Raw genomic sequence first — 15045 nt, 5'->3', positions numbered from 1 at the left:
TTTGTACATAGTCCCCCCATTTTAGGACAAATTCACGTATATGTTTATTAATGTCGTAAAAAGTTAAGTACTTGGTCCCATTTTCACGCTACACATTTTTTGGATGCATTTCCTTTTTGTGTCAGATTATTTTTTGCCCAATAGAAATGTATGGTAAATAATGTGTTGTGCCATTTTGGAGTCCATTTTATTGTAAATAAGAATAGAATATGTTTCTAAACGCTTCTATATTAATGTTGATGCTACCATGATTACAAATAATCATGAATGAATTGTGAATAATGATGAGTGAGAAAGTTACATACTCACAAACAGCATATCCCCAAGAGATGCTAACCTCTCACCATAACAATAACAGGGGATGTCAGATAAATAATCTGAAACACAACCAAAACAAACAGCAAATGCATCCAACTAATTTATAGAGTCACAAGCTTGATGTAGTCATTGTGTGCTCTGAATATGGGACCAAATACTTCACTTTCTACTACTTTAATACACATATAAGTGAATTTTTCCCAATAGCCTACTTTGGTCACTTCTAGTTTGTACATAGGCTTGGATCGGTAACAGTAAGAAATCATATCAGGCAACCATGTCTTTTTATGGGTAAATAGTCAAAATATCAATTAATTTGATTATCACAAGCACTTGTCAACATCAAACTTTGATATGACATGCAACTCTTTGCTTTCACAGATATCATGGAAAGGAGCTGACCACAAATATGATTATAGTGGATTTGAAAATGCTGTCTGGGTTTGTCCCAGACCCAGAGTCTTTGGGGAGAGTGAGTTTTTGTCATAACATACGTTTGTTTATGGTGTTACCTGTTGTCACGCGGGACTAGGTGGGTGCAGGAATCCGACGCAGAGAGAGTTCCACTGAGGTTAAGTGCTTTACTCAGGCACAACAAAATAATAAGCCCATCAAATTCAGGGCACGGGACACACAACGAGACAACCAAAAAACCACAGGGTGCCAAGTTAAAGAAAAGAAAATCCACCACTACCTAAAATGCACACACGTAACATAAAGACAATCCACCACTACCTAACATGCACACACGTAACATAAAGACAATCCACCACTACCTAACATGCACACACGTAACATAAAGACAATCCACCACTACCTAAAATGCACACACGTAACATAAAGACAATCCACCACTACCTAAAATGCACACACATAACATAAAGACAATCCACCACTACCTAAAATGCACACACGTAACATAAAGACAATCCACCACTACCTAAAATGCACACACATAACATAAAGACAATCCACCACTACCTAAAATGCACACATGTAACATAAAGACAATCCACCACTACCTAAAATGCACACACGTAACATAAAGACAATCCACCACTACCTAAAATGCACACACGTAACATAAAGACAATCCACCACTACCTAAAATGCACACACGTAACATAAAGACAATCCACCACTACCTAAAATGCACACACGTAACATAAAGACAATCCACCACTACCTAAAATGCACACACGTAACATAAAGACAATCCACCACTACCTAAAATGCACAAAGGCGGGTCTACCTACTAAATATAGGGAAGCTAATTAAACCAAACAACAGAAACACAGGTGAAACTAATAAGACAAAACAAACAGACAAACGAAAAAGGGATCGGTGGCGGCTAGTAGGACGGTGACGATGACCGCCGAGCACCGCCCGAACAGGCAGGGGAGCCAACTTCGGCGGAAGTCGTGACACCTGTGACCTTTTTCTATGTATAGTAACTCTTGCCTCTTTCACCTGTGAATCTTTCTGAAACTGAACATTGTTGTCAATGCAAGATGAATAACATGTATGGCTTGTCTTCACAGCTGAGGAGGTCACTTTTTGTGGATCGTGTTGATGCTAAAGATGACCATGTGTTAATGTACTTGACAGAGGTGAGACCAAAACCAAATCGTCCATTCTATCAACTTTGCACAACTCTTAGGGCAACATATGCCCATTGTTTCTGTCAACATTGCTTTGGTTGGGAATCATTGATGGAGAGCAATATTCAAATCTTGTCTCTGATTTTCACATTTTAGACCACTCAGGAACACGCTTAACACCTTTTGGTAAGCAATTCTGGTCTTTGGCATAAACATTTGTCTAATTGTCTCTCTGAACAACAGAACTCTATACCAGGGTTAGGTTTTCAGAAGATTGAGGGGGGTTTTCCTTTACCTGGGTTTTGGGCCTTTCATATTTATTTTGATCCTGACAAACTCCCCAGTCCCTTCCAATGACAAGCATACTCATAACATGATGCTGCCACCACAATACTGGAGAATACAGAGGGTTCTCTCTGTGTTGTATTGGATTTGACCCAAACCTGTAGTTTCTAATTTAGGCCACAACGTTAATGTCTTTGCCATGCTGTCTTGCAGTATTACTTAACTGCCTTAATTCAAACATAATGGATGATTTGGAGTGGATTTTTTAAACACAGACTTTCTTTATTTCACTTTCTCATACAGGCAGGTAATGTGTCGTGAAAGCAATGTTGTTGATCCCTTTGTATTTTCTAGTATTGTGGTGGCAGCATCATGTTATGGTTATGCTTGTCACCGGCAGGGACCGGGTGTTTGTTAGGGTCAAAATAAATATGAAAGGAGCAAAGCCCAGGTAAAAAGTTATAGGAATCTACAATCTACACACAATATCCCATAATGACAAAGCAAATAAAAAAATAAAATATCACATTTACATAAGTATTCAGACCCTTTTCTCATTACTTTATTGAAGCACCTTTGGCAGCGATTACAGCCTCGAGTCTTCTTGGGTATGACTCTACAAGTTTGGCATACATGTATTTGGGGTGTTTAAATGAAAGGAGCAAAGCCCAGGTAAAAAGTTCTAGGAAATCAACCCCCCCTCAGTTTTCTGAAAACCTTACCCTGGGTTGGAGTTTTATTTTTCTGCGGGACAATTACACAATTTGTAATGCCAAAGACACAACAGAATGTCTTTCCAATAGGTGTTGTGTTCCTGAATGGTCAAGTCTCCATCCTGATTTAAATCTACATTAAAAAATCAGAGACAAGATTTGAATATTGCTGTCCATCAATAATTCCCAACCAAATTTACTGACCTTGAGACATTTTGACAAAAACAATGGATATGCAGTGCTTCCGGAAAGTACTGTCGTAGCCAAAAGTTTTGAGAATGACACAAATATACATTTTCACAAAGTCTGCTGCCTCAGTTTGTATGATGACAATTTGCATATACTCCAGAATGTTATGAAGAGTGATCAGATGTATTGCAATTAATTGCAAAGTCCCTCTTTGCCATGCAAATCAACTGAATCCCCAAAAAACATTTCCACTGCATTTCATCCCTGACACAAAAGGACCTGTTGACATCATGTCAGTGATTATCTCGTTAACACAGGTGTGAGTGTTGACGAGTACAAGGCTGGAGATCACTCTGTCATGCTGACTGATAACAGACCGGAAGCTTCAAAAGGAGGGTGGTGCTTGGAATCATTGTTCTTCCTCTGTCAATCATGGTTACCTGCAAGGAAATATGTGCCGTCATCATTGCTTTGCACAAAAAGGGCTTCACAGGCAAGGATATTGCTGCCAGTAAGATTGCACCTAAATCAACAATTTATTGGATCATCAAGAACTTCAAGGAGAGCGGTTCAATTGTTGTGAAGAAGGCTTTAGGGCGCCCAAGAACGTCCAGCAAGCGCCAGGACTGTTTCCTAAAGTTGATTCAGCTGTGGGATGGGGGCACTACCAGTACAGAGCTTGCTCAGGAATGGCAGCAGGCAGGTGTGAGTGCATCTGAACGCACAGTGAGGTGAAGACTTTTGGAGGATGGCCTGGTTTCAAGAAGGGAAGCAAAGAAGCCACGTCTCTCCAGGAAAAACATCAGGGACAGACTGATATTCTGCAAAAGGTACAGGGATTGGACTGCCGAGGACTGGGGTAAAGTAATTTTCTCTGATGAATCCCCTTTCCGATTGTTTGGGGCATCCAGAAAAATGCTTGTCCAGAGAAGACAAAAGTAAAGCATCCTGTGCCCATTCATGTGTGGGTTTGCTTCTCAGCCAAGGGAGTGGCTCACTCACAATTTTGCCTAAGAACACAGCCATGAATAAAGAATGGTACCAACACATCCTCCGAGAGCAACTTCTCCCAACCATCCAGGAACAGTTTGGTGACGAACAATGCCTTTTCCAGCATGATGGAGCACCTTGCCATAAGGCAAAAGTGGCTCGGGTACAAAACATTGATATTTTGGGTCCATGGCCAGGAAACTCTCCAGACCTTAATCCCATTGAGATCTTGTGGTCAATCCTCAAGAGGCGGGTGGACAAACAAAACCCCACAATATCTGACAAACTGCAAGCATTGATTATGCAAGAATGGGCTGCCATCAGTCAGGATGTGGCCCATAAGTTAATTGACAGCATGCCAGGGCGGATTGCAGAGGTCTTGACAAATAAGGGTCAACACTGCAAATATTGACTCTTTGATTCAACTTCATCTAATTGTCAATAAAAGCTTTTGATACTTATGAAATGCTTGTAATGATACTTCAGTATTCCATAGTAATATCTGACAAAAATATCTAAAGACACTGAAGCAGCAAACTTTGTGAAAATTTATATTTGTGTCATTCTCAAAACTTTTGGCCACGACCGAATTCAGAACCCTTGACTTTTTCCACATTTTGTTACGTTACAGCCTTATTAAAAAAGGGGGAAAAAACAATCTACACACAATACCCCATAATGACAAAGCAAATAAATAAATAAATATCACATTTACATAAGTTTTCAGACCCTTTATTCAGTACTTTGTTGAAGTACCTTTGGCAGGGATTACAGAATCAAGTCTTCTTGAGTTTGACTCTACAAGCTTGACATACATGTATTTGGGGAGTTCATCACATTCTGCTCTGCTGATCCGCTCAAGCTCTGTCAGGTTGGATGGGGAGTGCTGCTGCAACTCTATTTTCAGGTCTCTCCGGAAATGTTCGATCAGGTTCAAGTCCATGCTCTGGTAGGGCCCCTCAAAGACATTCAGAGACTTGTCCCGAAGCCACTCCTGCATTGTCTTGGCTGTGTGCTCCGGGTCATTGTTCTGTTGGAAGGTGATCCTTCGCCCCAGTCAGGTCCTGAGTGGTCTGAGGAAGGTTTTCATCAAAAATCTCTCTGTACTTTGCTTCGTTCATTTTTGCCTCGATCCAGACTAGTCTTTCAGTCCCTGTCACTAATAAACATCCCCACAGCATGATTCTGCCACCACCATGCTTCACCTTTGGGATGGTGCCAGGTTTGTGACGCTTGACATTCAGGCCAAACAGTTCAATCTTGGTTTCATCAGACCAGAGAATCTTGTTTCTCATGGTCTGAGAGGAGTGGCTTCTGTCTGGCCACTCTACCATCAAGGCCTGATTGGTGAAGTGCTGCAGAGGTGGTTGTCCTTCTGGAAGGTTCTCCCATCCCCACAGAGGAACTCCGGAGCTCTGTCAGAGTGACCATTGGGTTCTTGATCACCTCCCTGACCAAGGCCCTTCTTCCCGGATTGCTCAGTTTGGCTGGGAGGCCAGCTCTAGGAAGAGTCTTGGTGGTTCCAAACTTCTTACATTTAAGAATGATGGAGGCCACTGTGTTCTTGGAGACTTTCAATGCTGCAGAAATATTTTGGTACCCTTCCCCAGATCTGTGCCTCAACACAATTCTGTCTCGAAGCTCTGCAGACAATTCCTTCATCCTCTTGGCTTGGTTTTTGTTCTGACAATCATTGTTCTGACCTTATCTAGACAGGTGTGTGCCTTTCCAAATCATGTCTTGTTAATTGAATTTACCACAGGTGGACTCCAATCAAGTTGTAGAAACATCTCAAGGATGATCAATGGAAACAGGATGCACCTGAGCACCTTAAACTTGACCCAAAAAAAACAATCTGGGTCAGATGGTTTAGACCCTTTCTTCTTTAAAGTTGCTGCCTCTATCGTCGCTAAGCCTATCTACACCATTTTTAACATGTCTCTCCTTTCTGGGAAGGTTCCCATTGCTTTTAAGGCAGCCACATTTCATCCTTTATTTAAAGGGCGAGATCAAGCTGATCCTAACTGTTATAGTCCTATTTCTATTTTGCCCTTTTTTAACAAAAGTTTTGGAAAAACTTGTCAATAATCAACGGACTGGCTTTCTTGATGTCTATAGCATTCTATCGGGTATGCAATCTGGTTTCCGCTGGCTAAGGAGTATTGGTGTCTCTGAGGGGTTTTTGGTCTGGTTTGCTAACTATCTCTCTCAAAGAGTGCAGTGTATAAAGTCTGCTGTCTCAGCCACTGCCTGTTACCAAGGGAGTACCCCAAGGCTCAATCCTAGGCTCCACGCTCTTCTCAATTTACATCAACAACATAGCTCAGGCAGCAGGAAGCTCTCTCATCCATTTCTATGCAGATGATACAGTCTTATACTCAGTTGTCCCCTCCCTGGATTTTGTGCTAAATGCTCTAAATGCTCTTAGTGTCCAACAAGCTTTCTCTGCCCTTAACCTTGTTCTGAACACCTCCAAAACAAAGGTCATGTGGTTTGGTAGGAAGAATGCCCCTCTTCTATAAGGTGTTATTACTACCTCTGAGGGTTTAGAGATTGAGGTAGTCACCTCATACAAGTACTTGGGAGTATGGCTAGATGGTGCACTGTCCTTCTCTCAGCACATATCAATGCTGCAGGCTAAAGTTAAATCTAGACTTGGTTTCCTCTATTGTAATCGCTCTTCTTTCACCCCAGCTGCCAAACTAACCCTAATTCAGATGACCATCCTACCCATGCTAGATTATGGAGACATAATTTATAGATCGGAAGGTAAGGGTGCTCTTGAGAGGTTCCCAAAGTACACACATCCCTGTCTCATTTCTCTTTTCAGTTTGCTGCAACTAGCGACTGGTAAGGGCTGCAACACTCAAACTGGACAGTTTTATCTCAGTTTCTTCATTCTAAAGACTCAGTCATGGACACTCTAACTGACAGTTGTGGCTGCTTTGTGTGATGTATTGTTGTCTCTACCTTCTTGACCATTGTGCTGTTGACTGTGCCCAATAATGTTTGTACCATGTTTTGTGCTGCTACCATGTTGTGTTGCTACCATGCTGTGTTGTCATGTGTTGCTGCCTTGGTATGTTGTTGTCTTATGTCTCTCTTTATGTAGTGTTGTGTTGTCTCTCTTGTTGTGATGTGTGTTTTGTCCTGTATTTATATTGTATTTACTTATTTATTTTTAATCCCAGGCCACTGTCACTGCAGGAGGCATTTTGCCTTTTCGCAGGCTGTCATTGTAAATAAGAATGTGTTCTTAACTGACTTGCCTAGTTAAATAAAGGTTCAATTAAATACAAAATAAAATAAGTTGGGTGTCAAGTAGAATGTTACCGAAACTGAAACTTCTGCTTTTATCATTTAAATAATTGTGACCCATATGTTTATTACATTTTTGTTTTATCTCCCAACAGTTATCATCACATTTTACATTCAACCACACCCTGGACATCATACAGGAGCTCCCAGTACAGAATCTAAAGCCAGCGGTGGTCCAGATCTACGACTACTACCAGCCAAGTAGGTTTATATCTAACCCTCCCCAAAACATATTTTTCCCTCTTCTTACATTTGGTTAACTTGTGTTCATTTACTGAGACTTACCTGTTTTCTTTTTTTATTCAGGTGACCAGGCAGAGACAGAATATGTCTTCCCTTGCAAGTAGGGGTTACAAACTGGTGAGCTGCTTTAAATATGGAATTAGTGATGTTGAATTATTAGATTTACTATACATGTATACTCTATACTTTTACTCTAAATTATTTTGTTTAACTGTGTTGATATTCCTTAATTCCTTTTACCTAAATGCTGGTCAGTTTGTTAAAGCATTCATTCCTTACATGTACACAACTGTATGCATTTACTCCTTTGCAGATGTAAGAAGAAAATGACATTCACACAGAGGTCACACCTGCAACCATTGAGACAGCTTTCTCTAAAGTAAAATATGTATCTGGAATTAAAGTTTTCAATTATAACCCTATTCTTGAGCATTTTTCCCAGAATGTTTTATCACATTGTGGCAAGCAATGAGTTCCAAGGTGTAGGCTCAGGAGACAAGGTGAATGTTGAAAGGCTTTATATAAGACAGTGGGTCTCATCCCGGGGTACCAGTACCCGTGGGGGTACCTGGCCCATCCACAGGGGGTACTTGGGAAGACTAATGGGCAGCGCAATATGTGAATGGGGAACAGTAAGCAAAAATGGTCTAGAACCACTGTAGTAGTAAGTAGTAACAGAAGATCTACACGCAAGAAAGATTTATGAGCATGGTTTATGACCTAAATGTCAAAGGTCACAGACACGTACATCTACGTGTGTAAAGTAGGCCAGGTGGTTTAGACACTGCAGGGATTTTGTTCACTTAATAATATCGGGCGCTAGAGGAGTCGGGCGCTAGAGAGCGTGCTATGGAGTAGACGTGCTTTGCTAGAACTCCGCTCTATTTTGAAACAAATTAGTATTTATCTTAACCTCTCACGACCTATAACTTCAAACAAATATGACAAAGGGAAAAGGCACCAAGAAAGGGGGCGTTAAACAAGATAATTTGAATGAGAGACAACAAACCAATGTCAACGTCGCCGACCCACGAGGAGTTAGCTGAAGAGGCTAGCTTCCAAGAGTTCCCCACAAAGCCTACTCAAAATGACATACTGGCTGCCATAAACTCACTAAGCAAGAAGGTGGACACAAGGTTGGCTGATATCTCAAAGAGTATTGGGACTTTGGCCGAAACTGTGAAGGCAACTAAGGGAAGGGTGCATGAGGTTGAGCAGACGACAGTCGATCACGAGGCCAGGCTACAACAGTGCGCAACGTTCAAAAATGACAGCAAAACCCTGAAAGCCCGACTGGAAGTGCTCGAGTCGCATTCAAGACGCCAGAACATCCGAATATGTGGGATCCAGGAGGACACTGAGAAAGGGAAACCCACGGAATTTGTCTCGGAGCTGATACAGGCATTGCTGGGGAGTGAACACTTCAAAATGGCCATCCTGATCGACCGCGCACACAGATCTCAGGCAACGAAGCCGGCCAAGGGCGAGCCACCAAGGCCATTCATTGTACGGCTGCACTATCCCCAGACCAGGGATCTCATCCTCAAGCTGGCAAGTCAAAAGTTCCCCCTTAACTTCAACGGAGCCAGGGTGTCTTTCTACCCAGATCTTACCTTGGAGGTGAGGAACCAACGCAAAGAGTATGATGAGGTACGCAACAAATGCAGGGTGGCCAACATCCGATATGGATTCCTCTTCCCAGCCCGGTTTAAGGTGACAGTCGTAGGATCAACACGTATGTTTGACAAATCAAAAGAGGCCGATATGTTCTTGATAAGCAAGCTCCCTGGCTGAGGATACAGAACGGCTGTGTCAGCTGGCTAAATGGCCAAATACAGGCCAGGAATGTGTTTGAATTTCTGGCCTATGTCTTTTCGGTTAGAAGATCAGAAATTGGGACTTATATGATAGATGAGATGTTGTGGCTAATATAGCGTGAGAGTTAAGTGTTATTTAATATTAGTTTATATGCGGAGCATCTATAGACGACGAGTTAGTTCAAGCTGTATGTCTAGACACCCTAAGGTTTGTGTGTTAGTCAAGGAGTGCTTCGTTTGGGGAAGTCACTCAGTAAAGGGACGGGAGGGGGGATGGGGTATGTGTTTTATGTTCACGTTTATTATTAGTACAGGTGGCATGACAAGCTCCCGCACGGCGGGACGTTTTTCTTCTGGGTTTTGTATGACAGCAACAATTTGCTCTAAAATAAGAAATGCCACATAGTGACAGAGCACAGAGTAGACCAGGTGGAATGAAGATAGTCAGCTGGAACTGTAATGGCTTAGGGCATGTGGTGAAACAAGCTAAGGTTTTCTCTCATCTTAAATCACTGGGTGCTGACATAGTGCTTCTTCAAAAAACTCATATTAAGCTCAGGCCAAGCTACGAGTCGGCTGGATCGGTCAGATATACCAGTCTAACTTTGATGCAAACGTGAGAGGGGTAGCAATCCTGATAAGGAAAAACATTCCTTTTGTTTACTCATCCTCAATTTTCGATGCTAATGGTCGGTATATTATTGTGGCTGGTACACTGAATTCAAAACCAGTAACCTTGGTCAATTTATATGGACCCAACTTCGATGAGCCATTATTTTTTCAAAGAGTATTTAAGGACATACCAAATATCTCGGATACAAGTGTTATTGTTGGAAGGAACTTTAACTGTACGTTAGATCCTCTTTTAGATAAACAGCTATCAAGGTCACTTCCACAATCAAATGCCAGTGTCTGTCTAAATACATTGATGACAAACCTTAACATTGTCGATATTTGGAGACTGACGCACCCAACAGACAGGGATTATTCTTTCTTTTCATCAGTTCATAAATCATATTCCAGAATTGACTATTTTTTGTTGGACTCCAAACTAATTTCAGCAGCTGAGTCAGTTACCTATCACCCTATTCTAATTACGGACCGTGGCGCTTAGACACATACCTGCTGAAAGATGAGGCTTTTTGTCAGTATTTGAAGGAGCAGATTGCCTTTTTCCTCAGAACTAACGATGTTGACGACTCCACCCTTTGGGAATCTCTAAAGGCTATGATTAGAGGTTACATTATTTCTTATACATCAGAGCGGAAGAAACGCGCCAATACTAGGCTGGGAGAAATTGAAAGAGAGTTAGGGGAACAGGAGAACGTTTTTAGGACGAATTCCTCATATACAGTCCTTGAGAAGATCACAAAGTTAAAATATGAATACAATACCATCCTTTCGAAACGGGTGGGCTCTTTACTTGCTAGAACGCAACAAAGTTATTTTGAACTGGGTGACAAACCACATAAATTATTAGCAAGACAGCTAAGGCATGTTCAGGCATCTAGAGTTATTCACAAAATAAAATACAAGAAGGGTACAATAGTAACAGATCCGCAGGATATTATTAAATGCTTTGCGCACTTTTAGTCAGAGCTATACCAATCAAAATGCGATGCTACTGATCCACAAACTATGGAATGCTTTCTCGCTGAATGTGAACTTCCTAAACTAGAGGGGGGGCAGCTGCTGCACTCGATGTAGGGATAACTTTGGAGGAAATTAACACAGCGATAGCACAATTTCCAAACAGCAAGGCCCCTGGGCCCAATGGATATGTAATAGAATTCTATAAGGAGTACTGCGCCAGTCTATCTCCACTTATGTTGCGAATGTTTAAACAATCCAAAGAAAATGCCAAACTCCCACAAACACTGTATGAGGCGACAATAGCACTGATCTTGAAAAAATATAGCGATTCCATGGAGATGTCGTCTTATCGCCTCGTGTCGTTACTCCCCATAAAAAACAAGGTGTTGACAAAGATATTGGCAAACTGATTGAAAACATATATTTCCGACATCATACACCCCGACCAGACAGGTTTTATCCTGGGCCGACATATATACTTCAATTTGAGACGCCTTTTCAACGTAATGTATCATGATCATAATGTTGAGGTAGTGGTAATAGCTCTTGATGCAGAGAAGGCGTTTGATCGGATTGAGTGGAAGTATATGATGTCGGTTCTGGAGCATTTCGGATTTGCAAAGGAATTTATTAATTGGATAAGAATTATTTATGCACACCCAATGGCATCCGTGGTAACCAATCAAGAAATGCCGCAGTCATTCCGCTTGTTCAAGGGGTGCCGACAGGGGTGCCCTATTTCGCCTGCTCTCTTCACTATAGCCATGAAACCCTTGCTACTCGCATTCGGGCATGTGCCGATATAGCTTCTGTTAAAATAAAGGACACACAGCACAAAATTTCCCTATATGCAGACAATGTTCTTTTGTTTTTGTCCAAGCCTAAAACTTCTATTCCACCCTTACTTAACTTGATAAACACATTTGGCTCCTTCTCTGGCTACAAGATAAACTGGCAAAAAAAGTGAGTTGATGCCAATATCACAGCCTGTGGATATGCAATTTCTGCAATCTACCCCGTTTAGAACAGTGATGGACAAGTTCACAAGCCTTGGCATTGTAGTGACAAGAGACCTTGATCAGCGATTGAATGCGAATTGGGACATGAAAATATATCAGCTTAAACAAAATATAGATTTTTGGAAAACTCTGCCTATCTCCTTGGTTGGTCGTATAAACGCTATTAAAATGGTTGTCCTACCCAGGTTTCTCTACCTCTTCCAATGTCTACCCAATTTCATACCACAAAGCTATTTTAAGAAACTGGATTCAATAGTAACTCCATTTTTATGGGATAACAAGGCAGCCAGAATTTCAAAGAAGCATTTATGCAAGTACAAGATAGAGGATGGCTTTGGCCGAGGACGAGGGGACGTTGACCCACTTATTCTGGACATGTCCTAAGTTACATGCTTACTGGGCTCTCATTTTTGATTACTTATCTAGAGCCTTTGATAGAGTTCTAGCCCCAGAACCATTGACCGCTCTGTTTGGCACAGTTGATTTGAATAACCAGGAAGGGAAAGCTGTCTCTCTTTGTACTCTATTAGCCAAAAGGCTCATATTGCAATTTTGGAAATTGGAGACTGTACCTACCTTTGAAATGTGGTTACGGGATTTAGGGAATATAAGACATATGGAAAAGATTTGATACAATACCTCCAATAGAAGTCCAATGTTTTACAAAATATGGCAGCCGATACTGGATAAATGGTCGAGTCCCGCTTCATAACTGGGTTGACGATCTGCTGCTACTCTGTGCTGTACTCCACTCAATATTTATTTTTGGCTTAACTACCCTGCTTGTAATGACTATATGCTGTCTTCTTATACATGTACCACCTAATAGGATTTTGTTTTATTTTGTGTATGTGTGAGTTAAGTTTTGTTTTGTCCTCTAAATTGGCTATCCCATTCAACAGTACAATGAATGTCATTGTTAGTATTGCTGTCTTTTTTATTAGATTTTTTATTGGAATATAATAAACTTTTTTTCTTTTAAGAATGTGGGAGTATTCTGATGTTGATGTACCGTATGTACGTACATATACATTGTGTATATATGGGCACATGCACGCTGGAGATATAGGAGCATGTGTTTGGTGAATTTGGTGAAAAGTATATTTGTTCACTCAAGAATGTGATTGTTGATGTATATACCAAACATTTGTATGTGAGTGAAAGTGTATATTTGTCTAGCACACACTCTGTTTAAATATGTGTATATAGATTTGTGTAAGACGTTGTGTGTGTGTGGGTTTAAATATGGAAGCATGTATGTGTGTCTAAGATGCATGTATGGTAATATGTAATATGTCAGTGTGTGAGGTTTACTAAGAGTAACTGGGTCTGGGTGGGATAGCTCAGGGCTACAGTATGTGAGGAAAGAGTGAGTAAAGTCAACAGACTTGTGGCTTGTAGGGATAGCTCATGGTTTCCTTATAGCCAGGTTTGAGAGGGGGAGTCAAGATTCAAGACCGTGTCCATGACCGAGATTCATGTAACTGGGGAAGTTAACTTAACTGGAAAAGTTACCGGTGTGAAGTTTGTCCCTAGAGAGTTGGAGAAACTTTTAAAGGTCTGGCTTTAATTAGTCTCTGTTCCAGGTCCATAACCAATATGTGGGGGTTTTCAGCCCCACTGTCCAAACAAAGTTACAACTAGCTTTGATTTTGTAGGCATGGTCGGACACATTTTGTTCACTGAGGAATGTGGGCATATCCTTGTGATGATGAATGTACATACAAGTGTATGTACCCGACAGAGGTGTAGTCCAAGATTCAATGAGTAAGAGTAGTCCAAAACACTCAAACCAGCTGGGAAAATGACTCTCGGCTTTACATTATATTTTTAAAAATGTGTCTGGGCATCAGCACCGATATCTCCCAAGTGTAACAGTGCCTTGTGAAAGTATTCGGCCCCCTTGAACTTTGCGACCTTTTGCCACATTTCAGGCTTCAAACATAAAGATATAAAACTGTATTTTTTGTGAAGAATCAACAACAAGTGGGACACAATCATGAAGTGGAACGACATTTATTGGATATTTCAAACTTTAAAAAAAATCTAAAACTGAAAAATTGGGCGTGCAAAATTATTCAGCCCCTTTACTTTCAGTGCATATACCCAACAAAGGGTATATAACAAAGTATTGAGTTAAACTTTTGTTATTGACCAAATACTTATTTTCCACCATAATTTGCAAATAAATTCATAAAAAACCCTACAATGTGATTTTCTGGATTTTTTTTCTCATTTTGTCTTTCATAGTTGAAGTGTACCTGATGAAAATTACAGGCCTCTCTCATCTTTTTAAGTGGGAGAACTTGCACAATTGGTGACTGACTAAATACTTTTTTGCCCCACTGTATATTGTAATTGTATTATTTTGGTAACTAGTCCCAGTGAACAAGCACCAAACCAGCGTGCGTGAGTGCAGAGTTGGATGGTGAGCCGTACTTTGCATGACGTGCAAATTTGTGCTGTTCCTATCAGAATAAATCTCCATGACTGGTGTTCCGTGACGTTGGAGTTCCGTGTCGATGACTGATTGTACACAACGCAAGCAGAGTACTGTTACATTTGCAAAACCAAATATGACATTTTCAAGTACAAGGAAAAAATGTGCATGTACATGATCTACAACAAATCTACAGGTATCTTAACTCAGTTTCCGGGTATAAGAGCAATACCAAAATAAATGTAAAGCAGTCTCCGGTTGTTCATTACAGAAGGTACAAGAAACATCAATGTATTTTTTGTAACTTTTCAAGATAATGTTTAGTACTTGTGGCTTAATTTTGTATGAAAATTATTCCATCTATTCCATCTTATTAGTTAAAAGAAACTTATGAGAACGAGACCAAACATTTTTCCAATTAATATTTCTGATAGGTCCATTCCAGAAACACATGACATATGGGACAGAAACAAAATCACATGGGAATAAGGGACGTATTTTTCTATTGTTGTTAAAAAC

At 40.7% G+C, this 15045-nt stretch overlaps 1 protein-coding gene across 1 annotated transcript in view; it reads left to right on the top strand.

Moving 5' to 3' along the window:
* The window catches only part of LOC139386325 (alpha-2-macroglobulin-like), a 32765-nt gene extending 24691 nt beyond the window's left edge, over positions 1 to 8074 (top strand). Inside the window, exons 32-36 of the mRNA XM_071131848.1 lie at positions 700 to 790; positions 1860 to 1928; positions 7510 to 7615; positions 7721 to 7774; positions 7971 to 8074. Of these exons, the coding sequence (XP_070987949.1) occupies positions 700 to 790; positions 1860 to 1928; positions 7510 to 7615; positions 7721 to 7761 (307 nt within the window). The 3' untranslated portion in view covers positions 7762 to 7774; positions 7971 to 8074. The remainder of the gene's footprint in view (positions 1 to 699; positions 791 to 1859; positions 1929 to 7509; positions 7616 to 7720; positions 7775 to 7970) is intronic.
* Positions 8075 to 15045: the final 6971 nt, after the last annotated feature.

The sequence above is a fragment of the Oncorhynchus clarkii genome, chromosome 27, assembly GCF_045791955.1.
Source record: "Oncorhynchus clarkii lewisi isolate Uvic-CL-2024 chromosome 27, UVic_Ocla_1.0, whole genome shotgun sequence".
NCBI lineage: Eukaryota > Metazoa > Chordata > Actinopteri > Salmoniformes > Salmonidae > Oncorhynchus > Oncorhynchus clarkii.
This window is presented reverse-complemented; position numbering and strand designations above follow the sequence as displayed.